The sequence below is a fragment of the Canis lupus genome, chromosome 9 (assembly GCF_011100685.1).
Source record: "Canis lupus familiaris isolate Mischka breed German Shepherd chromosome 9, alternate assembly UU_Cfam_GSD_1.0, whole genome shotgun sequence".
NCBI classification, from domain to species: domain Eukaryota; kingdom Metazoa; phylum Chordata; class Mammalia; order Carnivora; family Canidae; genus Canis; species Canis lupus.
The window spans coordinates 43,561,208-43,586,933 of NC_049230.1; the positions used below are offsets into that span (position 1 = coordinate 43,561,208).

The 25,726-nt window shown below is 33.9% G+C and overlaps 1 protein-coding gene across 3 annotated transcripts in view; it reads left to right on the forward strand.

The window, feature by feature from the left end:
* The window catches only part of TAOK1 (TAO kinase 1), a 158,350-nt gene that overhangs the window by 88,131 nt on the left and 44,493 nt on the right, over positions 1 to 25,726 (forward strand). For 2 of the 3 annotated variants that reach the window (XM_038548342.1, XM_038548341.1), the window contains exons 4-12: positions 677 to 778; positions 2,012 to 2,057; positions 2,578 to 2,674; positions 4,346 to 4,459; positions 7,844 to 7,935; positions 16,665 to 16,758; positions 18,865 to 18,946; positions 23,283 to 23,450; positions 25,004 to 25,207. In XM_038548342.1, coding sequence (XP_038404270.1) covers positions 677 to 778; positions 2,012 to 2,057; positions 2,578 to 2,674; positions 4,346 to 4,459; positions 7,844 to 7,935; positions 16,665 to 16,758; positions 18,865 to 18,946; positions 23,283 to 23,450; positions 25,004 to 25,207 — 999 coding nt within the window. Of the gene's footprint in view, positions 1 to 676; positions 779 to 2,011; positions 2,058 to 2,577; positions 2,675 to 4,345; positions 4,460 to 7,843; positions 7,936 to 16,664; positions 16,759 to 18,864; positions 18,947 to 23,282; positions 23,451 to 25,003; positions 25,208 to 25,726 lie in introns of those variants that run through there. The other variant, XM_038548343.1, reaches the window with a different exon arrangement.

Genomic DNA, 25,726 nt, shown 5'->3' on the forward strand with positions numbered 1-25,726 from the left:
TTGAAGAATATGGGCTTTTGTTTTGTTCTGAGCATTCAATTTTGAAATTTAAAGTCCATGAAATGTTCTCAGAATGTAGCATCTTATATTGTACACATTTTATATAAAACACTGTAAACCTATTTTGCTGAATTTTGTTGAGGACTTTGAAATAAAATAGATATATGATCTTAAATTTTAGTACAAAATATTTCTTAAAGTTTTCTATTATTCTAATAGTTTTCCTGCCTTTAGAAATATGGCAGCTTGCTTCTCCCTCTCCCTTTGCCCCTCCCCCAATTCATGTTCTCTCTTCTATCTCAAATAAATAAATAAAATCTTAAAGAAAAAAAGAAAGGAGAAGAACTGATAAAGAAAAATCACTAATATGGTATATAGTTTTCATCAACATGCTTGGCGTGTGATTGTAAAATTTTAATGAGACTCACTGATAAGTTTTATCAAACTAAAATTTGTTTTACCTTGAATAAAATAACTATAAATTATGAATTGAGTTTAAAGTATATAAATATAATTTCTTTTAAATGTATTCATTTCCTATTTAAATATTACAAATACAGCAAAGTTGTATGTTAACCCTGCTTAATCAGGTAATTACTTTTTTTCTTATATAACTTTCTAAGGAAAAGCAACTGTTCATAATTCTTTCCTTTATTCCTTTTTTTTCTCCTCATAGAAATGGCAGGATATTATTAAGGAAGTCAAGTTTCTACAAAGAATAAAGCATCCCAACAGTATAGAATACAAAGGCTGCTATTTACGTGAGCACACGGCATGGGTAGGTATTTGCCCTCTCCTTGCTATAATTTAGTTGGTATTGTATTAGAATTAATTAATTCAAGAATGTCTCATAATGGTTGTGTAAAGCCAAAAGCCATGCAAAAATACTTTGAAATGTTAGTTCATACTGAGAGAGGAAGAGCAGCTTTTCTTAGACTCTTTGGCAATAAAAGATATAGAACTTTTACAGGTTAACTGTAGAGATTTAGCTGAACTTGATGTGTGTGGTAAAATGTTTTCTGACATTTTTTAGTATCATTTTTCAAGTGGTTTATCAAACATTGTACAACAATCCTATTATTTGAGGATGAAAGCATATCTTTTTGACATACATATATGGTAATCTGTTTAACCACAAAGATTTTGGTAAAGTCTGGGTGAATCTTGGTGTAATATGAACAGATTGTAATTCCTTGGCTAAATAATACTAACAGTAGGGATCCCTGGGTGGCGCAGCGGTTTGGCGCCTGCCTTTGGCCCAGGGCGTGATCCTGGAGACCTGGGATCGAATCCCACGTCGGGCTCCCGGTGCATGGAGCCTGCTTCTCCCTCTGCCTGTGTCTCTGCCTCTCTCTCTCTCTCTCTCTGTGACTATCATAAGTAAATAAAAATTTAAAAAAATAATAACACTAACAGTAGAGAATTGAGACACTTTATTACAAGAAATGGAGATTAATTTTGTTTCATTACCATTGAGGTGACAAGGTAGTAATCCAACAGTGGTATAGGTTTAATAACTGTATCTTTAAACAGTAAATTTTCTTTTGACGGAAATGATCCCCAAGGATAATAATAGGACCTACCTTATAAGGTAGTTATGGGGATTAAATTAGTTAATATATTTAAAATACTGGCACACAAGAGGTGCTCTGTGTTTGCTTTAACAAAACATTTAAATTATAACCTAAACTTTGTACGTATAGATCCAGAGGACAGTTTTTTGTTTCCGTACAGTTATAACAATGTAACTATATTTTATAGTTTAGTTAGTGACTATAGATGAAATATATATCTTGTACAAGTGATTATATGTTGACATTAAAGATTAATGTATCACTGGCTTAACTTTATCATTTAACAAATTGCTAAATATATAAATATTTATTTTTTAAAGTAAATGATGGATCGCTTTTATTTTACTTCAAGCCATCTTTTTGATCTCCTTGGTGAATTTATTTTATCTCAAATAGAATCTTTTTACTAATTGATTATAATTTTTCTTCCCATGTAGCTGGTAATGGAATATTGTTTAGGATCTGCTTCAGATTTACTGGAAGGTAGGTTTCCTTTAATTATTCAGAAAAAAAAAGTAAGAGCATATGAAATGAGAATTCTGTTTGGTTTTCTTAAGTAATGTAAAAATTTTCCGGAAAGATTAAAATCGTCTTTTCGAGATTCTCAGCATGGTATGCACTGTCCTGTAGTAGCATAAAATAGGTAAATTTCCTTACATTATGACATAACAAGCATTTTTCTTCATTCAGCTTAACCTGTTCTTTGTTCAGAATGAAGATACGTGAGAATAAGGGAGAACTTCTCTATTGTTACTTTTGTTTTTATAATCAACTAGTTGTTAAATGTTGTTAGAGGAAAATTGGCTGTGAACTATACATTTTAACAACTAGACACAACTGTAATACCACTTATAAACTTCAATAGCTTCAATGTTTTATTGTCTAGGAGAACAAATCTTCTCACTAAATGTTAGTTTTTTTTAAATTGCGTCATATGTATGTTTATTTTTTTAAACAAAAATATTCTGTAAGTAATTATTTTCCAATAAATTCTTATTTTAAGTTCACAAAAAGCCATTACAAGAAGTGGAAATAGCAGCAATTACACATGGTGCTCTCCAGGGATTAGCCTACTTACATTCTCATACCATGATCCATAGGTAAGCACTTTGACAATTATCATGTATTAACAGCAAATGGCTTATTGGATTTATCAACCCTGGAACTTATTAACCCACTTAAAACTTAATAAGTTTTGTTGGTGTTAGCCACACAAAAGCATTTCAAAATCTTATAAACTCATAGTTTTTGGGTTGTCCTACAAACATGCCAGTACATTTGATCTCCTTTTAGGATCAGTTTTTTTTTTTTTTCATAATGATAAAAGATTTAATTCAAAATTAAAGAATTTTCATTATAGGATCATCTTTATCTTTGTTTACTTCTGGTGCTGGGCTTTCTCACATATGAACATTTTATAGATTTGTGATAGGTAGAATCATTTAATTTTTAAGATTGAAAAGACATTAGGGATTGTGTAGTCTTATTTTTTTAATTTTACAGATAAAGTGATGCTCCATTTTGTGACTAATATTTCCAAGGTTTTACAAAGCCAGATAAACCAGACTAGAACTAAATCTAGGTCTTTTGTCTTTCCAGTAACTGATAATGCCAGATATCTTTCATTGATCCCATGACATGGATTTAACACTTTTTATATTTTTGAGTATTAATCCTTGATGATCCTTAATAACAGATAGTAATGTTAAAATTAAACTATTTCATAATGCATTTTTTTTCATAATGTATTTTTAGCATTGATATAAGTTTGACTATTCTAAAGGGAAACTCACTTTTTTTTTTTTTTATCGTATATGTGGGTCAGGCAATACATATTAAATGCTGTAGCAGAGCTATTATAAGCTAAATGGCTTACCTGGTTTTTTTTTTTAAGATGAGGATGGTAAGGTCCAAGAGAAATCTATATGCTTAATAAATAAGCGAATAGAAGAGGTGGAATTAGAATCTGAAGTCTTATCAGCCTCAAAGTACCTCTTCTCTTTAATAAAGCAAATGGAAGGAAAAAGATATTTAATATTATACCCATTACAATACTATAGTTAGAATTGACAAGTATTTGGAAATTTGGTTGGTTTGTTGGGTGGGTGGGTATTTTGTGTTTGTCTTTTGTTTTTTTGTTTTTTGGAAAGGTTAAATGTGTGTTTTGGTGCCACCTAGACATACAATCCTATTATATAAATATCCATAATACCGTTATTTGCATGGACAGTATGTTTGCTGATTTTAAAAAGTAAGCTTGAATGTAAATTTGCAATTATTAGATCCTACGTTATCCATGTGTTTCAGTTTTCATTCATGTTTAGTTAGAAGAACTATGCTAAGTTTTGGAAATGAGAAGAATAACTTTTTTAAAAAATTGGGGATATGAGTCCCTTCTTTCTCTTTCTTTTTTAATATATTCAGAAATCTTAAAATTATGAAGGAGTGGGCAGCTAATTCAATTTTATTTTAAAACCGTTATTTGTATCAATAAACAGGAACTCAAATATACACTATGCTCTAATTACTTGATTTTCTCTCTTTTGTCTTTACAGCTATTTTGTCTTCTCTTTTAGAGAAGAAAATTGTCGTATATTTATATCACTTCTGTATTTTTTACTTTCTAATTTGGATCTTAAGTCTCATTATCCTAGGACTTAATTATTTTGATTTCTCCTTCCCTATTTTAAACTTTTTAATTTGATTTTTATCATTTTCAACACAATCTAATGAAGAAAAGAGAAATAATTTTCTGTGTTTCTTAAACCCAGAGATATCAAAGCAGGAAATATCCTTCTGACAGAACCAGGCCAGGTGAAACTTGCTGACTTTGGATCGGCTTCCATGGCATCTCCTGCCAATTCTTTTGTGGGAACGCCATATTGGTAAGAATAATCCTATTTGCTCTTGATCCTTATAATTAAAATAGGAAATATTAGGTTGTATTTTTTCAGATGGCTTATCCTTTTTCTGGTAATATAATACTATTTAGGACATCTTAACTTTAAGTATAGTTAGTTCAAATATAGATTTGGAGTGCTGCCCTTTACATCTCCTATTTTTCCTTTGTCCCCTTAACATTTTCTTCTCTATTATAACCTGAATATTTTGGGTGTGGGAGTGAAAAAGTTCAGTGAAAATCCAAGTGAGGAGAAGATAGAAATGCTAAGTGGAAATTTGTGTGTTTTCTTTAGATTTATATTAACTAAGATAAGATTAAAGTACCTCAACGTACTAAGAGTACTTAAAGACTGATAGCTGATTTGGAGATTTGGGGTTTAATTTTTATTGTGGAGAATTTAAAATATATATAAAAGTAGACAAAAGTATTAATGAAACCTCAAATACCAGTTACACAGCCCAATAACAATATCCCTTGGCCATTCCTGCCCCGTGTACTCCTTTTTCTTTCTTCCCCTGGCCCTACCATTTGTGTAGCAAATTCTAGGCATCATCTGTTTTATCCCTAAATAATTCATTATTAATGTCAGCAGGTTTGAAGGGAATAGTTGTCCAAATCTTCAACTTCCATATGTTCTTGCATATAATGAGAGTGATATCTTAGGTCCACTACATCTTCTTTCCCATCTACTTTCAAATCTCCCTTTTCCCACTTTATAAAAAATAAGACTCCTTACCCATCCTAAATATTACAATGATGCATTGATCTGGGGTGTAAAAGCCTCAAAGGAACACCAGAAGGACAATTTGAAGAATATATAGCAACTATCAGAAATACTGAAGAGTCAGGATACGAACTCTTGGCAAGGCCTTGTGCCTATTCAGTCATCTCCCTTCCCTTCCTTTTACTCCTTCCTTTTTCTCTCTCCTCAGTTATCTTCCCCCCTTCTTTCTTTCTAATATAAAATTAATAACTGAGATGGTTGTTATGGGGACACATTAACATGTTATTTGCATTGAAAATGAAGTGAGACTTTTTTTTGACAGAAACTGATTCTGATTTGACTGATTGGTAGGACAGTGAAGACTGGCTTTGCTAATTGGGTTATAGAGCAATGTAATATTTTTTAATAAATCAAATGAATTAACTCTATAGCTCTGTATTTTAAATATCTTTAAATCGGGGATCCCTGGGTGGCTCAGCAGTTTGGCGCCTGCCTTTGGCCCAGGGCGCAATCCTGGAGTCCCAGGATCGAGTCCCACGTCAGGCTCCTGGCACGGAGCCTGCTTCTCCCTCCTCCTTTGTCTCTGCCTCTCTCTCTCTCTCTCTCTATCATAAATAAATAAATAAATCTTTAAAAAAATAAATATCTTTAAATCACATATACAGTATAAAGTATATATGTATGTGTGTATATGCTGTGCATTGTATCCTTTACAGTTATTAAACTTATAAAATTTAAATAACTCAAAAATATACAAAGGGTTAACTAATTTTCATAAATTCATTAGAGGCAAACAAATTTTAAAGGTCCTAAAAAGTTCTGCAATAAAAAACAAAATTACTTGTTAAACTCTGCCTAAATTAGTAATTTTCAAAACTTATTTCAACATCTTAAAAGAAAACCTTTGAGGGATATCTGTGTGGCTTCATTGGTTAAGCATCCAACATTTGATTTCGCCTCAGGTCATGGTCTTAGGGTCATTAGATCCAGCCCCATATCAGGCTCTACACTAGGCATGGAGCCTGCTTTAGATTCTCTGCCCCTCCCTCTGCCCCTCCCTCCCTCTATTAAAAAAAAAAAAGACCTTGGAAACACTCTGATATTGACAGTTGAAAATTTTCTTTGTTTACATATTCATTAATTTGTATATAGTATATTTGGAAAATAGGAGCTAGGTACATGTTTAGATGTTTTTATACTTAACGCACTCACATACACTGAAGAGCATGGTGACAATCCTACTTAAGCATCAACAGCTATTCTAAGTGTCTAGCTCTGCTTAACAACAAATACAAAGGAAGTGTAAATTAAAGTACCATAAAAAATGTTAGACCTTAATTGAAAATATGAGTTAAAGCTCCATTTTATAACCAAGATACCTGTAAGGTTGATAATTGTGTAATTGTCTTTGTTGTAAGCTGCCCTAGACACTTTTATCATGGAACACTATTCCTATTTAAAAGGAAGAATGACAAACTGTGGTTATTCAGTGTTGGTTATTGTGGCAGATATTTTCTCAAATAAATGGAGTGAACTTGTCACTTTAAGGAGAGCAATTGACAGTATTAGGTGCCAATGATAAAAATTCAGTCTTTCCAGCATAAGTCACACTTTCATAGTAGGATCCTGAGACCAAAATATTTAAGAATCACTAGCCTAAGGGGGAGTGTGCCTGGGTGCTTCAGTCAGTTAAACATCTGACTTTTTATTTCGGCTCAGGTCATGATCTCAGAGTCATGAAATTGAGCCCTGTGTCAACCTCTATGCTAGGAATGGAGCCTGCTTAGGATTCTCTCTCTCTCTCTCTCTCTCCCTCTCTGCCCCTTTCCTACTCTCTCTTTAAAAAAAAAACACAACAATAATTCTTTAAGATAAGGGAACCCTGGGTGGCACAGTGGTTTGGCGCCTGCCTTTGGCCCAGGGCGCGACCCTCAAGACCCGGGATCGAATCCCACGTCGGGCTCCCAGTGCATGGAGCCTGCTTCTCCCTCTGCCTGTGTCTCTGCCTCTCTCTCTCTCTCTCTGTGACTATCATAAATAAATAAAAATTAAAAAAATAATAATTCAAAAAAAAATAATAATAATAATTCTTTAAGATAATAATAAAAAAACTGAGTTAAAAAAAAGTCACTAGCCTAAGGGTTATACAGTATTAGAATATACAACCGTGGGATCCCTGGGTGGCGCAGTGGTTTAGCGCCTGCCTTTGACCCAGGGCGCGATCCTGGAGACCCGAGATCGAATCCCACATCGGGCTCCCGGTGCATGGAGCCTGCTTCTCCCTCTGCCTATGTCTCTGCCTCTCTCTCTCTCTCTCTCTCTCTGTGTGACTATCATAAATAAATTAAAAAAAAAATAGAATATACAACCGTGCTCCGGTATACATCCATTTCTTTTGGATGCTGTTATATGATCATGACAGATGGTGAGAATGAGTCTTACAGTATATATGCAATGGTAAATAATACGTGATTACCTGTGGTACGTTTATTTCTCATTATAAAAATTCTTCTGTCCAGATACGATGGCTAGAATTCACACAGGTATTCTCTTATGTAGATACTCATTACATTGATAAAGAATAGTGTGGTTTTTTTTTTTTTTTTGTTTTGTTTTTACTTCAAATGACATTTTATGTTTTAGGATGGCCCCAGAAGTAATTTTAGCCATGGATGAAGGACAGTATGATGGCAAAGTAGATGTATGGTCTCTTGGGATAACATGTATTGAACTAGGTAAGCGTTATTCCTTGTTACTATATAGTAAGTTTTGATCAGTGTTTTACTTCATTTTTCTGTACCATATCATAACTTTTTATTTTTTAGTCCATTACAAAAGGGGTCAATGAATCTATTAAAGTTTTCACTTTGGTTATCTGGTAATTTATATATATATTAGGTTAGGTATATTATATTTGCTCTGTTAAATCAGGTCTAAAATAATTTTCCACTGTGTTATTAAGTTTGAGGTATTTATGTTTAATATTTAATGAGTATTTGTTACACATCTAAAATATGTCTGTGATTACTAGATTTACCCTCTGTAGAAAGTCTCTATATAGCATTGATGAATTACTTACCTCTACCTAGGATACTTATTAGTTTGAATTAGGTATGAGAATTAGATGTCAGGCTGTATGCCATATTGTAGCAATTTGATTTTATGCACACATTTTATTCTGTTGCCCATAAAGGGAAATATGCTTAAGTCAGTGGACCATCGTAACTTTACTAACATTCCCAGTGTAAGAGAGCCAGATAGATAATTGATTTGTCACTATAATTGAAGATGATGTCTATCATCTTGCTCTTGATTCTCCAAGCTTACCCCCTCCAGTCTTACATCCTTTCCCTTTTTTTTCCTTATAAAAATATTCCAGTGGTGCCTGGCTGGCACAGTTGATAGAGCATGCAACTCTTGATTTGGAGATTGTAAATTTGAGCCCCGTGATGGGTGTAGCAATTACTTACAAATAAAGTCTTTAAAAAAATATATTCCATTAAACTTTATTTAAGGGATGCCTGGGTGGCTCAGCAGTTGAGTGTCTGCCTTTGACTCAGGCCGTGATCCCAGTTCAGGGATCGAGTCCTACATTGGGCTCCGTGTGAGGAACCTGTTTCTTCCTCTGCCTGTATCTCTGCCTCTCTGTGTCTCTCATGAATAAATAAAAAAAAAATCTTTATATAAAAAAAACCCCTCATTTAAAAGCAGTAAATATTGGGAATATTTAATTGAACATTCTAGGAGTGACCACAGATTGAAAATAACACATTAAATGTAAAATCCATGTGAAAGGTGTCTGAGTGGCTCAGTCAGTTGAGCATCCAACTCTCGATTTTGGCTCAGGTTGTGATCTTAGGATTGTGGGATCAAGCCTTGCCTCAGTCTTTAAGCTCCATGGGGAGTCTGCTTGTCCCTCTCCCTCTGCTCCTCTCCTTGCTTGTGCAGATGAATGCTCTCTCTCTCTTTCAAATAAAGAAATAAAATCTTTTTTACAAAAAAGGTAAAATCCATGTGTAATTTGGTTAAATGTTTTTCAAATTGGGTTTCTCAGTAGTTTTGTAAAATAAGTAGATAAGGAAATTGAGGTAAAATAAAATCAAAAGCTTATCATTATATAGTAGCTGAATATCATAATTTCCATTATAAACCAAGCTCTTTCTATCTTACAGTCTAGTATTTTTTCAAAATTATATAATCTTGGGGTGCCTGGGTGACTCAGATGGGGTGCCTGGGTGGTTCAGACGGGGTGCCCTAAGTGTCTGCCTTTGGCTCTGGTCATGATCTCTAGGTCCTAGGATTGAGCCCCCCATCGGGCTCTCTGCTCAGTAGAGCCTGCTTCTCCCCTTCTCTCTCCCCCCCTTTGTTCTCTTTCTCTCTCAAATGCATAAATAAAATATTTTTTAAGAATTATATAATCTTGGGATCCCTGGGTGGCGCAGTGGTTTGGCGCCTGCCTTTGGCCCAGGGCGCAATCCTGGAGACCCGGGATTGAGTCCCACGTTGGGCTCCCGGTGCATGGAGCCTGCTTCTCCCTCTGCCTGTGTCTCTGCCTCTCTCTCTCTCTCTGTGTGTGACTATCATAAATAAATTTTTAAAAAAATAAAAAAAAAAGAATTATATAATCTTTAGATATTTTTGCTTTTTATTGTAATTCCTACATTAACCATTCCCTTCGAGCTCTATGTCATTTTCCTTATTTATTTTATTTTAAAGCATGACAGCTGGGGCACCTGAGTGGCTCAGTGGTTGAGCATCTGCCTTTGGCTCAGGTTGAGATCCTGGGGTCCTGGGATTGAATTCTATATCAGGTTCCCCGCAGGGAGTCTGCTTCTCCCTTTGCCTCTGTCTCTGTCTCTATCTCTGTGTATCTCATGAATAAATAAATAAAATCTTTAAAAAAATAAATAAAGCATGACAGCGTAAGCAAACAGAGATTTGGAGAGTACCACAATATCATTCTTTTCTGATTTCTTGGTCTCTGAGGTTTGCAGAATCTTTTTTACATTTGAAAGTGTTTTAATTTCTATTCTTTTAACCTCGATTCTTCTTCTCACTGGTAGATCCTAATTAATTTCTTAAGAAACTTTGGATATAAATGTAGAGAAGCTGGTTAATATACTCTGCCCATCAGTATTTTTATATGCTGGCTGATACATGTGCCCCTTGGTGATGGTGAAATTGCCTTAATGGTGCTATTAGATATTATTGATATATGTTTATATTTATTTGATTACAAAGTATTCATTGACCACTTGTTTTCTCAAAAAGATATCTGTCTAAAGTCCAGTTTATTCACTTATTTTAGAGCAAGGAGAGAACATGAGAGGGAGAGGCTGAGAGTGGAGCCTGACTTGGATATCCATCTCATGCCCCTGAAACTGTGACCTGAGCCAAAACCAAGAGTCCCGAGGCTTAACTGAGTGCACCTTGCTAGCTTCTTTTTATTATAGCTAATAAAATAGAATTCCTTCACAATGAGAGTCTTTACACTTAAAATAAAGCAATATCTGAAGATGAGACTGCCTTTAGATAATTTTAAAGAGTGAGACACTTAAAGAAATTAGAGTTTTTGGCATACTTTTGGCATCTTCATCTTTCATAATCACTTTTAAAAATTTTACTTACAAATGTTTTGAATTATGAAGCACTAAGTTAGGAACTACATTTAAAGCCTGCTTCTGGTTCCAGAGGAAAGGTCTACAGTAGCACAAGCCAATAAAATTTTCTGCAGTGATAAAAATGCTCTGTATCTGCATGACTTTTGAGCACTTGATATGTGGCTGTTGCAACTAAGTGAATATTTAATTTTGTCATTTAAATAAATTTATATTTAAATAGTCACTTGTGGCTAGTGACTACCCTATTAGAAAATAGAGATCAAGATCATGATTTTCAATGCAAATTAGATTTGTAGTCTCTGGAAATATATATGCTTTTCTACTTTAAAATAGTTAAGGATAATGAGTTAAAGCAAATTATTATCTTATAGTGCAGGTAGGAGAACAAATATAAGTCAATTGTACTCACCCTGGTTTTGATAAATATAGTTATTAATAAATACTATCATATTTCATTATCATAATGATTGAAGTAATTTGGTTATGTCTTATGACCAAGAGATCTTAAAGTACAGGCGTTTTCATAGGTGAGTTTATGTGTTTGTTTGCAATTAGTCTGATGAAAAAGTTCCCTACTTTGTTGTTTTCCAGGCTTTGTGCAGGATTGTACAATTGTCTATGAAAATAAAATTTACCATTTTTTTCTGATTATAAAGTATAGAGGACATAAATTTTCAGAAAATTAAAGGAGCAAAACGAAAATAAATCAAAATAAAGATAACTGCAGTAATTTGTTAACGGATATGCAAGATAAAAAGATGTAAATTGTGACATCAGAAACATAAAACATTGAGTTTGGAGAGTAAAAATGTAGAACTTTAGAATGTGTTCAAACTTAAGTTGTTACTAACTTAAAGTAGACTAATATGAATATAAGTTGTTTTATGTACGCCTCATAGTAACTACAAAGCAAAAACCTGTAGTAGATACACAAAAGATCAAAAGAAAGGAATACTAATACAAAAATCATCAGATCACAAAAGAAGAGATTAAGAGGAAAGGATCAAAGGAATTACAAAACAATCAGAAAACAATTAACAAAATGGCAACAAGTACATACCTATCAATAATATTTTAATTACAAATGTACTAAATTCTCCAATCATAGAATGGCTAAATAGAATCCATCTGTATAATGTCTATAAGAGACTCACTTCAAATGTAAGGACACATACAGACTAAAAGTGAAGGGGAATGATAAAGATATTCCATGTAAACAGAAACCAAAAAACAGGTGTGGTAGGTATACTTACATCAGACAAAATAGACTTTAAAACAAAGACTGTATAGACACCTGGCTGGCTCAGTCTGTAGAGCATGTGACTCTTAATTTCAGGGTCATGAGTTTAAGCCCCATGTTGGGTGTAGAGCCTACTTAAAATTAAAAAAATAACAAGGTGCCTGGGTGACACAGCTAAGCCTCCAGTTCTTGGTTTTAGCTCAGGTTGTGATCTCAGGATTGTGAAATTGAGGCCCACTAAGTTTCTCTTTCCTTCTCCCTCTACTCCCCTCCTTCATACTCCTATACACTCTTTCTCAAATATATAAATAAGTCTTTTCTTAAAAATTAAAAAAAAAAAAAAATGGGCAGCCCAGGTGGCTCAGCGGTTTAGCTCCACCTTCAGCCCAGGGCCTGATACTGGAGACCCAGGATCGAATTCCACTTCGGGCTCCCTGCATGGAGCCTGCTTCTCCCTCTGCCTGTGTCTCTGTCTCTCTCTTTCTGCCTCTCTCTCTCTGTGTCTCTCATGAATAAATAAATAAAATCTTAAAAAAATTTTTTTAAATAATAATACACTGACTTCTGAAAAAGACAGAAGGGCATTACATAATGGTGAAGAGGTCAGTCGAGCAAGAAAATATAACATTTGTAAATATTTATGTACCCAATGTAGGACCACCTAAATATATAAAGCAGTTTTAACACACCTAAAGGGAGAAATAGAAAGCAATGCAATAATAGTAAAGGACTTTGATACATCACTTTTATCAATGGATAGATCATCCAGATAGAAAATCAGTATGGAAGCATTGATCTTAACACTTAATGGACTAATGGACTACGTTGGACAGATGGACTTAATGGACATATACATATAGAACATTCCATCCAAAAGCACATTTTTCTCAAGTACACATGGAGCATTCTCCAAGATAGATCATATGTTAGACCACAAAATAAGTCTTAATAAGTTTAAGGAGACTGGAATTATATGAAGCATCTTTTCCAACAAAATGGTATGAAACTTAAAACGAATGATAAGGGTAAAACTAGAAATCTGCAAATATATGGAGATTAAACAACATGCTACTGTAACAACCAATGGGTCAAAGAAGAAATCAGAAATAAAAAAGATTCCTGAGATAAATTAAAATGGAAATACAGCATACCAAAATGTATGAGAACAACAAAAGTGGTTCTAAGAGGGCAGTTCACAGGGATAAATGCCTACATTGAGAAACAAGAAAGATCTGAAATAACCTAACTTTACACTTAAACTAGAAAAAGAAGAATAATCTAAGCATAAAATTAATAAAAGGAAGAAAATAACAAAGACCAGAGCAGAAATAAAAAGTCAGTATAAAAGATCAACAAAACTAAAAGCTGGCTTTTTGAAAAGATAAGCAAAACAGACAACCTTGTCTAGATTTACCATGAGAAGAAGAAAACTCAAATTCAGAAATGAAAGAAATGTTATAACTGATACCACAGAAATACAAATTATTACAAGAGACTATGAACAATTAGATGCCAACAAATTGGACAACCCTAGGAGAAACAGACAAATTACTAGAAGCATATAACCTCCAAGACTGGATCATGAAGAAATAGAAAATCTGAACAGACTGATTACTAGTAAGAAGATCGAATTAGTCATCAAAAACATCCCAACAAGCAGAAGTTCAGGACCAGGTGGTTTCACTGGTGAATTCTAACATACAAAGAAGAATTAATACTAAACCTTCTCAAACTCTTCCCCAAAAATAGAAGAGGTGAGAACACTTCCAAACTCATATTATGAGGCCAGCATTACCCTGATGCCAAAAGGTCACTTTTGAAAAAGGACACTAAAAAGGAAAAATTGCAGGTCAGTATCCTTGGTCAATGTCAATCCAGAAAACTCAACAAAATATTAGCAAACCAAATTCAACAGTACAGTCAACCCTTGAACAACATAGGGGTTAGGGGCAATGACTCCTTCATGAGTCATGGAATTGGCTCAGCATGGGATGTCAGAGACCAAGTAGGGTAAAGAGGTGACAATAGGGGAAACTTCCTATTGGGTTAGAGTCTAAGGAGTACCTCTATATTTGGAGGTGGCCTGATAACAGTGTTCATCTCTGATCAAAAGGAAGAGAGCTTTCCTCATAAAGACTGATGAAGAGGGCCACACTGCAGAGAAGTGACCCAGTTTAGGTTGGATTTTAGAAACTGAGTGGATAAACAGATGTTCACACTGTAGAGTAACTTGGAATGGGGTTTCAAAACTTGAGGACGGAAAGAGGGCATCTGCTCAAGAGTGTGGTAGCAAAGATGGGGAGACTGGTTACCTACAGGGAGAATTTATCAGATAAGAAAATATTAATTAAGGATAATAAGAACAAGGTTCCTCATTGTCAGAAGGGTGTGACTAATAAAGGGAAGAGGTAAAGCTAGAATAAATGCAGTAGGATTTGATTGGATTGAATATATTCTAGTGAACTCTGTTGTTTTCAGTAAACATGTTTAATGTGCATGTATGTATATAAACATATTATGTATATGTGTTTCCTAACCCACTGAAAGAATCTAAGAGCAGTGACACCTCAGTAACTGTGATACACCTGTTGCCATAGCTTCTTGGAGAAATGGTTGAAACCTTAATCTGGAGTGTGGAAAGTACAAGATGAGCCTGGAAGATCATAGTGTACCAGAAAGCAAGGATGTGATCAGGGAATGATAGAGCCATGTCAAAAAGAAGCCAACATAAAGTGGTTCTCCCTGTTCAAATATGAGGCATTTTGAACATCAAAATAAAGGACAGTAGCAGATTATAAAAATAAAATAGATATCTACAAGTCTAGGGGTGCCTGGGTAGTTCAGTTAGTTAAACAAATGCCTTTGGCTCAGGTTATGATCCCAGAGTCCCGAGATCAAGCCCCATGTTGGGCTCCCTGCTTCTCCCTCTCCCCCTGCTCCGTCTAACTCTCTCAAATAAATAATTTTTTTTTTTAAAGAGAAACTGCAAGCCCATATAGTAAATAGAGAAGAAAATTAAAGTTTTATGAGAAAACAGGATGTTAATATAGATTCAAGGTACCTTCTCAAAAAATATGTAATTACAAAGGAAAAAAAGTTACCATGAAGAAGTCTAACACAGCCATAAGTAATACAATGTGAATGCCATCAATAATAGAAGTATTCAAAATCATGCACTCTCTCATAGAATACAATAAGGAAAATATAACACTTCTGTGATGCTCCTGCCGAAGATGTATAACCCAAATGTTGTCATAGGATGAACTGAAATTGAGGGACAGTCAAGAGTCTTGTATACTTCAAAATTGCCAAGGTTATGACTTCAGCTGTTACTTTAAGAGACTAGAAAAAGAGGAGCAAAGGGCTCAGTCAGCAGAGGATGTGACTTTAGATCTTTGGCATTGTGAGTTCAAGCCCAACATCAGGCATGGAGCCTACTGTTAAAAAGAAAGAAAAGAAAAAGAGGAGCAAATCAACCTAAAATCAGTAGAAGAAAGAGAACTTAAAAAATCAAAGCAGCAAAAAAAAAAAAAAATCAAACCAGCAATCAATTAAAAAAAAAAAGAGAGAACACCAATGAAACAAAAAACTAGTTTTCTGAGATGCACCTGGGTGGTTTAGTTGGTTAGGCTTGAGACTCTTGATTTCAGCTCAGGTCGTGATTTCAAAGTTGTGAGATCAAGCCCAGCACTGGCTCTGTGCTCAGTGGATAGTCCGCTTGAGATTCATTTTCTCTCTCTTTCTTTCTCTCTCTTCTCCCCCCCCCCCCCCAAAATAAATAAATAAATCTTTAAAAAAATACAACTAGTTCTCTGAGAAAATTAATAAAATTGATAAACCGTTAGCTACATTGATCAGGAAACAAGAAAACACAGATTACCAATATCAGGAATAGGAAGTGATATCACTACACATTTTATAGGTATTAAAAGTATTATAGTATTATAATATTATAATATATATAATATAGTATTATAAAAGTATTATATAACACAATTTTATGTTAATTGTTAACAATTTAGATAAGATGCACACTTTCCTTGATGCAGGTGATCAAGGCTTGCTGTTGCTAAAAGGACATCATTGGAACATTTCCTTGAAATCTGAATGGGAGTTGAGGATTAGATGATAGTCATGTATCAGTATTAATGGCCTGATCTAATTGTGGTTCTTTAGTGGAAGATTCTTATTTATAGGAAATAACAGTAAAGTGTTTAGGGGTGGTAGGGCATGAGGCCAACAACTTAGTGTAAATCGACGCACTTGAGAAACTTTGTTGAGTTTTACTTGTAATTTTTTTTTTTTTGCTAAGACTATTTCAAAAACAAAACATTAAAAATTTTTTAAATTGAATTTAACTTATTTAATTTTTTTGAGAGAGGGAGGGGAGGCACAGAGGAGGAGGGAGAGAGAATCTTTAGCAGGCTGCACCCAGTGTGGAGCCCAACAGGCTCTAATCTCACAACCCTAAGATTATGACCTGAGCTGAAATCAAGAGTTGTGTGCTTAACTGACTGACCCCCTCAAAAAAATTTGTTAAACCATGTTTGCATGGCCCTTATATAATAAGCTCGTATTTTAACAAAGTTTCTTTCTTTTACAGCGGAAAGGAAGCCTCCTTTATTTAATATGAATGCAATGAGTGCCTTATATCACATAGCCCAAAATGAATCCCCTACACTACAGTCTAATGAATGGTGAGTATTCCTGAGACATATATAACTCAACATTGTATAAATTAAATACTTTGTTATAATGTTATTAAAATAATTTTATTTCAATTAGGTAAAGTATATTAGCTGAAGAAATATTAGATTGGTTTATTTTACCCTTATATTATGTTTATCTTCTATTAACATCTGCTATTCGTAACATATATGTAATTCAGTTCAGAAATAGATGATGCCATATGGAAGCAACACATATTGCTTTTTACAAAAATTTATATTTTATTTTTTTCTTTGAACTTTAGGAACACATATAACCCTGATTATATAATAAGTAATATATAATATATATTTAATAAATAGCATAATTTAAACAATATTTTATAACTAAAATACATAGATTGCCACAACCCATAGTGATATTTTATTAGGGAATGGTTTACAATTTATCAGGTATAAAACATAAATGATTTATCAGAATTATCAGGTAATTCGTAATTTGGGTTTTTTTTATTGTTATTATGATATTTATATTCCAAATGGTCTGTTACTCCATATCCTGGTGCTTCCTAGATTTGATAAAATTAAACTCATTTATGTAAAGAAGTCTATGGAGAACACATTGACAGTTTTAGAAAACTAGGGTTTTTATCAGTGATAGAAAATTTTAGTGTGTGTGTATTTAAGTGTATTCAAGTGTGTCTAACATTTGAAAAATTCTAGGGAGATATCAACCATACTAAATAAGTATTTTTATTTTTTTTTTATTTTTTATTATTATTTTTTTAATAAGTATTTTTAAATTGACAAGTAGATGCATAAATTAGTGAAACTCTAATTTTTTAAAGATTACATATTTAAGGTGCATTCATAGATCTTTGCTACCTATTTAGAGATATGTAGAAGGAATCTTTTGGCACAGAGTTTAGCATTATAGTACATATCATTAATAAATATAGTGAACACGGAATGTCTTTACACTGTTTGATATTTTGGAGGATTCAAAAAAAGAATTCTTGCCTACAAGGAACTTAAAATGTGAAAGACAAACACTGACAGAGTAATTATTACTTACTACTTTTCTCATTGAACTCTTATCAGTAACACTGTATAAAATAATATGTTGTAGACTTCTGATGTTTTAAAAAATATATTAATTGATTTTCTGGATTTAATGGAAGTTTTATCCATTTGCTTAGGAACATTTGAGTATAAAACTGCTCCCTCCAAAGCAAAATAGAGTGATATTCTAAAAATATATATAGAAGTTGACCCAAGTAGCAACCAAGAAAGAGAGGTGGCTTAGAGAAAAGAAAAAAAAATTGAAAAGAACATTATCTTAAATTTGAATGCAAAGAAGAAAAAATTGAGTTTCCTAATTTTGCCTCAATATAAAACAAGTCATGATATTTAAATATGTGGAAGTATGATTTTTAAAGTTTTTAATTTAAGTTCCAGTTATTTAACATAACCGTGTAATATTAGTTTCAGGTGTACAGTATAGTGATTCAGCATTTCCATACATTGCCCTGTGCTCATCATGACAAATGCACTCCTTAGTCTCTGTCTCCTATATCACCCATCCCCCAATCCACCTCCCTGCTGTTAACCAGCAGTTTGTTCTCTATAGTTAAGGGTCTGTTTCTTGGTTTACCTCTCTCTTTCTTTCTTTTTTTACATTTGCTTGTTTGTTTCTTAAATTGTGGGAGCAGGATTTTTAAATAATCTATGCAAATTTATCTTTGGAAAATGGTAAAGATTCATTGGTTGCTTTAGATAGCTTTTCATAGACATAAAATCTATAGTATATTGTATCTGCTTATTTTTTTTTGTATCTGCTTTTTTTATCATTCCTTTTCCATTACCCTTCCCACCAATAGGCACATGCCCTGATTTATGGTTGTGTTTTGTTTTGTTTCTAATTAAGTTTTTATTTAAATTCCAGTTAATATGCAGCGTAATATTTGTTTCAGGTATAGATTTTAGTGATTCAATATTTATATACAACACTTGGTGCTCAGACATGAACATGAATTTCCATGTCATCCTTGCACAAGATGCTAACTTCTCTGTATGGTTTGTGGATGTGTAAAAGGAAATAGCAATATGTTCACTTGATACTTTCCTTTACAATAGGTCTGATTATTTTCGCAACTTTGTAGATTCTTGCCTCCAGAAAATCCCTCAAGATCGCCCTACATCAGAGGAACTTTTAAAGGTCAGTTTTACTGGGACACCTGGGTGGCTCAGCTGTTGAGCGTTTGCCTTTGGCCCAGGGCATGATCCCAGATCCGGGGATGGAGTCCCACATTGGGCTCCCTGCAAGGAGCCTACCTCTCCCTGTCTGTGTCTCTGCTTCTCTCTCTGTGTCTCCCATGAATAAATAAAACAAACAAACAAATAAATAAAGGTCAGTTTTACTAAGTCTGTTTTCTACCCCTAAGTAATTATTTAAAGATGTATTTTATTCTTCTTTGATTTTGAATCACTATGCTCTACTAATTTTTACTAAAATTATGGGGATTGCTGGGTGGCTCAGTGGTTTAGCGCCTGCCTTTGGCCCAGGGCGTGACCTGGAGTCCTGGGATCGAGTCCCACGTCGGGCTCCTGGCATGGAGCCTGCTTCTCCCTCTGCCTGTATCTCTGCCTCCCTCCCCCTCTCTCTTTCTGTGTCTCTCATGAGTAAATAAAATCTTAAAAAAAAATTATACTAAAAAAATTTACTATAAAATAAAATAAGATAAAGATAAAATGCTAACTTTATATACTGTTGTCTATTGGAACTTTTCTCAGAGGCCAAGTATTTTCATTTGTGTTTTCAAAATTAAGTGCTTTACGATGTTTGGATAGAATATATAAATATTCCAGATAGTACCAATTGGCTGTTTTTATGTGCAAGAAAGTATTCATGAGTTATAACTCCACATTTTAATTCATGTGAAATAATGTCATATTTCAAAGTTAGTTAGTAAAACAGCTTAACTTTGGATTTAATTTTTATATCTGCCATATTTTATATGTTTATGTCCCACATTAAAATAATGTGAAAGAAAGAAATGTATATCTATATAAATATTGTGGGAGAAAAGAGTTTTTAAAAAATACATAATGATATCATGTTTCTGTTTCCTTTTTAGAAATCTATTTTTCTAACTTGGCATTGAAAATATTTTAAGAATCATGTAAATTCTTTCAGTTTTCAGTGGGTTTGGTTGCTTAATTTAAATACATGATTGGTATATGCTTTCTGTTCTCAAAAATTTATTTCATTGGAGTTTGACCATCTTATTGATAGCAATAATATTGTTGAACTTAATATAGTTCTTAAAACATATAGATAAGGCAATGGTAAGTAGGATTTGACTCTCTCTCCTTGTGCCCCTAAGGAATATTATTGATTTTTCCCTGTAAGATTTAAGTAGACTATTTTTACATGTCTGTTTTAGAACTTCAGACATATTCAGTTTATTTTCGCCAACACATCAGTTAAAGATACAAAGAAATTGAAAAGATCATATATATGGGGATCCCTGGGTGGCTCAGCAGTTTAGCGCCTGCTTTCAGCCCAGGGCATGATGATCCTGGAATCCCAGGATCAAGTCCCTCAAGTCCCACATCAGGCTCCCTGCATAGAGCCTGCTACTCCCTCTGCCTGTGTCTCTGCCTCTCTCTCTCTCTCTCTCTCTCTCTCTGTCTCTCATTAATAAATAAATAAGTAAATAATCTTTAAATTTGTTTTTAAAAACAAAAAGATGGTTGTGTGTGTGTGTGTGTGTATTATTTGCAACCACAGTATGTAGAAAACAATATAGTTTTAAAAATGTTTGTGGGATTCTAGGCAGTTAGTTCACTCAGTCTCAGAAATGAAAGCCTGAATAAATAGAAACTCATAATAGCAGAAGGTTTAGTATAACTATGAATTATTTTAGTGATAAATAAGTAAGATCTATATGTAGAAAACTATCAAACTTAGAAATTTAAGGTTTATTATTTTTGGATAAGAAGATTGAGTATCGTAAACAGTGATACATACCAAACTAAGGCTCAGGAAAAAGAAAAAATCTGACTCGCTTCTTATACTTGCCTTATATAGGCAAAAGAAGCTGTTTTGGTAATAACCCAACCCACCAGGGCCAGGTATTTGGTGATTAGATCCCAAGTCTGCATATAGTATTCATTTACCTGGTTTATAGCAGGAAAATGATAATGATAGGAAGTATCTATCAAGCACTTTTTTCCTTTGGCCTAATTATACTTCTGTTGCAGTTTATTATAAAAAGAGTTAATAGGAAAAAATTTAAATTTATGAAACTAAGAATTAAAAATTGGAAGTAACCATCCAAAATTAGGATAATGGTTAAACATTTTTAGTATAAATATTTGATGAAATAATCTATAGGCATTAGTTTATGAATTCAAAATAACAATACTTAGACAACAGTAAAAGTAGAATAAAATACTGTGTAGTTAAAATTCTTTAGAGAAACTTTTCAGGGGATGGCATCCATAGGCATTCAGAATGGTCTAGCATTTGGCATACTGTTATAGTCTTCCCTACAATAAAATGTCTAACAAAACTAGCCTGTCCTAAGCCCCTGGTAATAGAATCATTTACCTTTATACCAATAAAGTTGGGAAAGCACCAAAATCTGCATGTGCTGTACGCCCAGGCTGACTTTGAGAAGTTTTTTTTTTTTTTTAAGATTTTTATTTTATTTTTATTATTATTTTTTTAGATTTTATTTATTTACTCATGAGGACACACATACACAGAGAGAGAGAGAGAGAGAGAAGCAGAGACACAGGCAGAGGGAGAAGCAGGCTCCATGCAGGAAGCCTGATGTGGGACTCGATCCCGGGCCTCCAGGATCACACCCTGGACTGAAGGCAGTGCCAAAACGCTGAGCCACCCGCGCTGCCCCGACTTTGAGGAGTTTGTGCTATAATACCCACAGTTCTTACGAAGTTGCCTAAAACGAAAAACACATCAGCAGGGCCTATGGTGATTCCATGTGTGCTAAGTATGTTCTTGACAGGATCAAGTGTCTTTCCTTATTGAGGAACAGAAAATTGTTGTGAATGTGTTGAAAGTCCAAGAACAGAGTCAAAAACCTAAATAAAGGGGGCCCATGGGTGGCTTGGTCGGTTAACGATCCGACTCTTGATTTCAGCTCAAGTCTCAATCTCAGTGTCATGAGTTTAAGAAGCCCTGGGTTGGGCTACAATACTAGGTGTGAAGCCTACTAAAAAACAAAACAAAACAAAACAAAAAAACACAAGCTAAATAAAAAAATGATTCTTCTTTTGAGTAACAAAATTAAAAGGGAAAAGAAAAAAATTTTAGAGAAGAAATACATTTGAACTAAAAAGATAAGAGTATTACAGAATTCAAGTACATTTCATAGAACTCAAGGCAAAAGATGTCTTTCTGCAACCTAAATGCTAACTATGTATCTATAAAACAAATTTATATGTAGAAAATTTCTGTAAAAAAATATCAAAATATAGCAGTGATAATTCTAATGGTGGAATTGTTCTATTTTTCTATATTAGATAAGGTTAAGCTTGTTAAATGTTAGTGGTAAAAATTACAAAGTAGGGGCAGCCTGGGTGGCTCAGCAGGTTAGCGCCGCCTTCAGCCCAGGATGTGATCCTGGAGACCCAGGATCGAGTCCCACATCGGGCTCCTTGCAGGGAGCCTGCTTCTCCCTCTGCCTTTGTCTCTGCCTTTCTCTGTGTGTCTCCCATGAATTAATAAAATCTTAAAAAAAAAAATTACAAAGTATAATGGCTTTTAAGAAACTGCTAGTATTTTATGGAGTATTGTTTATGCAGCACCTAAAGGAACTTATAATACCCAAGTTTATGTTACATATAAATACATTCATTATATGTTACAAATAACATATTAATAAAACATACATTATATGTTACATATAAATACATTGAAACCTGATATAACTCAGAACTGAACATGTCTTTTCTATGAAATCAGTTCTAAGAATACATAAATCTTTATTTAGCCCTTTTTAGGGCTCTAATTGGACTTAATTCTTAGTGTTTAATTAGACTCTTTGATTATTTCTCTTTTTTTAAAGATTTTATTTATTTATTCATAAGAGACACAAAGAGAGGCAGAGAGAGGCAGAGACATAGGCAGAGGGAGAAGCAGGCTCCCTGTGGGGAGTCCAATGCGGGACTGGATCCCAGGACCCCAGGATCACAACCTGAAGCTGAAGGCAGATGCTCAACTACCTAGCCACCCAGGCACCCCAGACTCTTTGATTATTTGAACTCTGCATTTTCAGTTGGCCAACAAAAATAACATATTTCCATAAATTGTACAGGGGTAGTTATGTATGTCCAGAATGTATATGTGTAGATGGCAGTTTTGTAAATACAAGAAGTCAAAAGTGTAAGAATTAGATAGCTATAGATTATATGTGTTATCGTGATTACTTCAGATAGTAATTCCACTGTGAGAAAAGGATACATTTGTACTAATTGAAAAAATATAAGTTTCAATCTGACTTTTGCCTTGTACTCCTATTCAGCACATGTTTGTTCTTCGCGAGCGCCCTGAAACAGTGTTAATAGATCTCATTCAAAGGACAAAGGATGCAGTGAGAGAGCTGGACAATCTACAGTATCGAAAGATGAAGAAACTCCTTTTCCAGGAGGCACATAATGGACCAGCAGTAGAAGCACAGGAAGAAGAAGAGGTAATAACTTAGAAATGACTCACATTTTGAGCTCTGTTTCTTTATTGGCTTCTTTCCTTATACAACTTGTCTTACCACAAATGTTTTATATTAATGGTTCCCAGATTGTGTTTTCTTAACACTGGTCCTGTAAGATCCCAGGTAGAAAAAAAAAGTTTTGCATTCTTTAAACCCAACCCCTTCGTAGCGCTTATTGGTATAGTAAAGCTCTGCAATCTTTTACTAAAGAAACCTGTTCAACTTTAATTTAGTCCTCGTCAAATTTTTTGGATACTGAACCCTCTTTTGCCTTATTGTCGGATTCCATGGGACATGCTTTTGGAAGCATTTGAAATTATAGACTATGGAAATGGACAGTACTCATTCAGAAGTCTTTAGAATTACCAAGCATTATGCTCTGTCACCAGGGATACTTGATTCTTTTCAGTTCTGAATAATTTCCTTCCATTTGCACAGTTCTAAAATACTCATTTTACAGATGAGTAAAACAAAGCTCAGAGTAGTTAACTCATCATAGGTTCATTTGGGTTCAAATTCATGTATCTCTCACTCTCAAGGCAAAGTTCTTTCCATATTGCCTTTTAGGGAGTATGGAAGTTTAAATTTGCAGTAGAAATGTTACTCACAAGGAAATATACATTAGGAAATTAGGAAATATACTTTTCCTCTCAAGGAAATATACATTATTTTTGGAGCTTTTTTACTCTAAATATTTTCAGTTTTCTTTGCTCCTGTCAGAATTTATTGTTTTTCAGTAAGAGAGATCATTTTGCATTCTGAGACCTGGAGTAATAGTTTTTTTTTTTTTTAATAGTGCTACATAATTAATGAACTATAAAATATAGGACTTAAACATATATATAAATGTAAAGTATTGGTGCTTTTGGTTTTGTTTTTTAGTTCATACAGTAATCATTAGAAAATTATTTTGAGGGTGCAGTCAGTTAAGCATGGACTCTTGTTTTTAGCTCAGGTCATGATCTCAGGATTGTGGGATTAAGCCTCAGCCTTGAACTCTGGTGTGGAAGGAACATCCTTGAGATTCCCTCTTTCCCTCTTCTGCCTCTCCCATCCTGCTTGCATGCACACACCAGCATACTCTCCCTCTTTACAAAACAACAACAACAACAACAACAACAACTACTAAAGGTGGTTATTTATAGGATTTAAAAAAGATTGAGGCTTGTTTTAACTATGGGAATTATTGAGAAATGAGCAGAATCTCTCTATATACCACACATAAGATGTGTGGTAGAAATGGATTTCAAAAAAAAAATGTCAAGCAATTTAGAGAAAATGTTATGCTTCGGAAATAACCAAGTGATGAACTGAATTTTTGACACAGGTGGTTGGAATTTTTGTTATTTATTTGTTGATCATTTTTATTTGTTTTTCAGTTGGTAAACTTCCTGGCCTTGACAAGTACAGGAAGTTTCTCACGATAGACTTTTGAGTTTCTTTCTAAAGACTGTGTACTAAGCAGTGTGATAAGTGATTATAATTAGCAATTTCAAAAGAGACAGATATTTTAACCTAATGCTCTTTTCCTTTAGGAACAAGATCATGGTGTTGGCCGAACAGGAACAGTGAATAGTGTTGGAAGTAATCAGTCTATTCCCAGTATGTCCATCAGTGCCAGTAGCCAAAGTAGTAGTGTTAACAGTCTTCCAGATGCCTCAGATGACAAGAGTGAGCTAGATATGATGGAGGGAGACCACACAGTGATGTCTAATAGTTCTGTTATCCATTTAAAACCTGTGAGTATTTGGATTTCAGTGAAAAAACGTTCAACTTTGATAAATAATTTTCTTCAGCTGATTAGTTTAATTAGGAGATTGTCTTGGATGTTTCAGAAGTTTGGAACATTTTTAGGTAATTTATTTTAAAGTAGTAGGAGGCTGTTTTCCTAGTGTAATGTCTGCATTTGGGAAACTAATGTTTTGAAAATACTAAAAGAATATTTTTAAAATATCAGAAGAAAGAAATAAAGAAACACTACGTAATATATAATTTGAGTTAATTTCATGAAAATAAAGTATTTAAAAGTAGTAGGTATACACATTAAAGTCATGATAGTGGTTGTCTTTTAAAAGAAAGGGTTACAGTGGGTAATGATCAAAAGTGACTTGCACTGTCCATAATGTTTACATCTTTAAAATAAAACTAGGGCAGCCCTGGTGGCTCAGTGGTTTGGCGCCTGCCTTCAGCTCAGGGCATGACCCCGGGGTCCTGGGATCAAGTCCCACATTGGGCTCCCTGTGTGGAGCCTGCTTCTC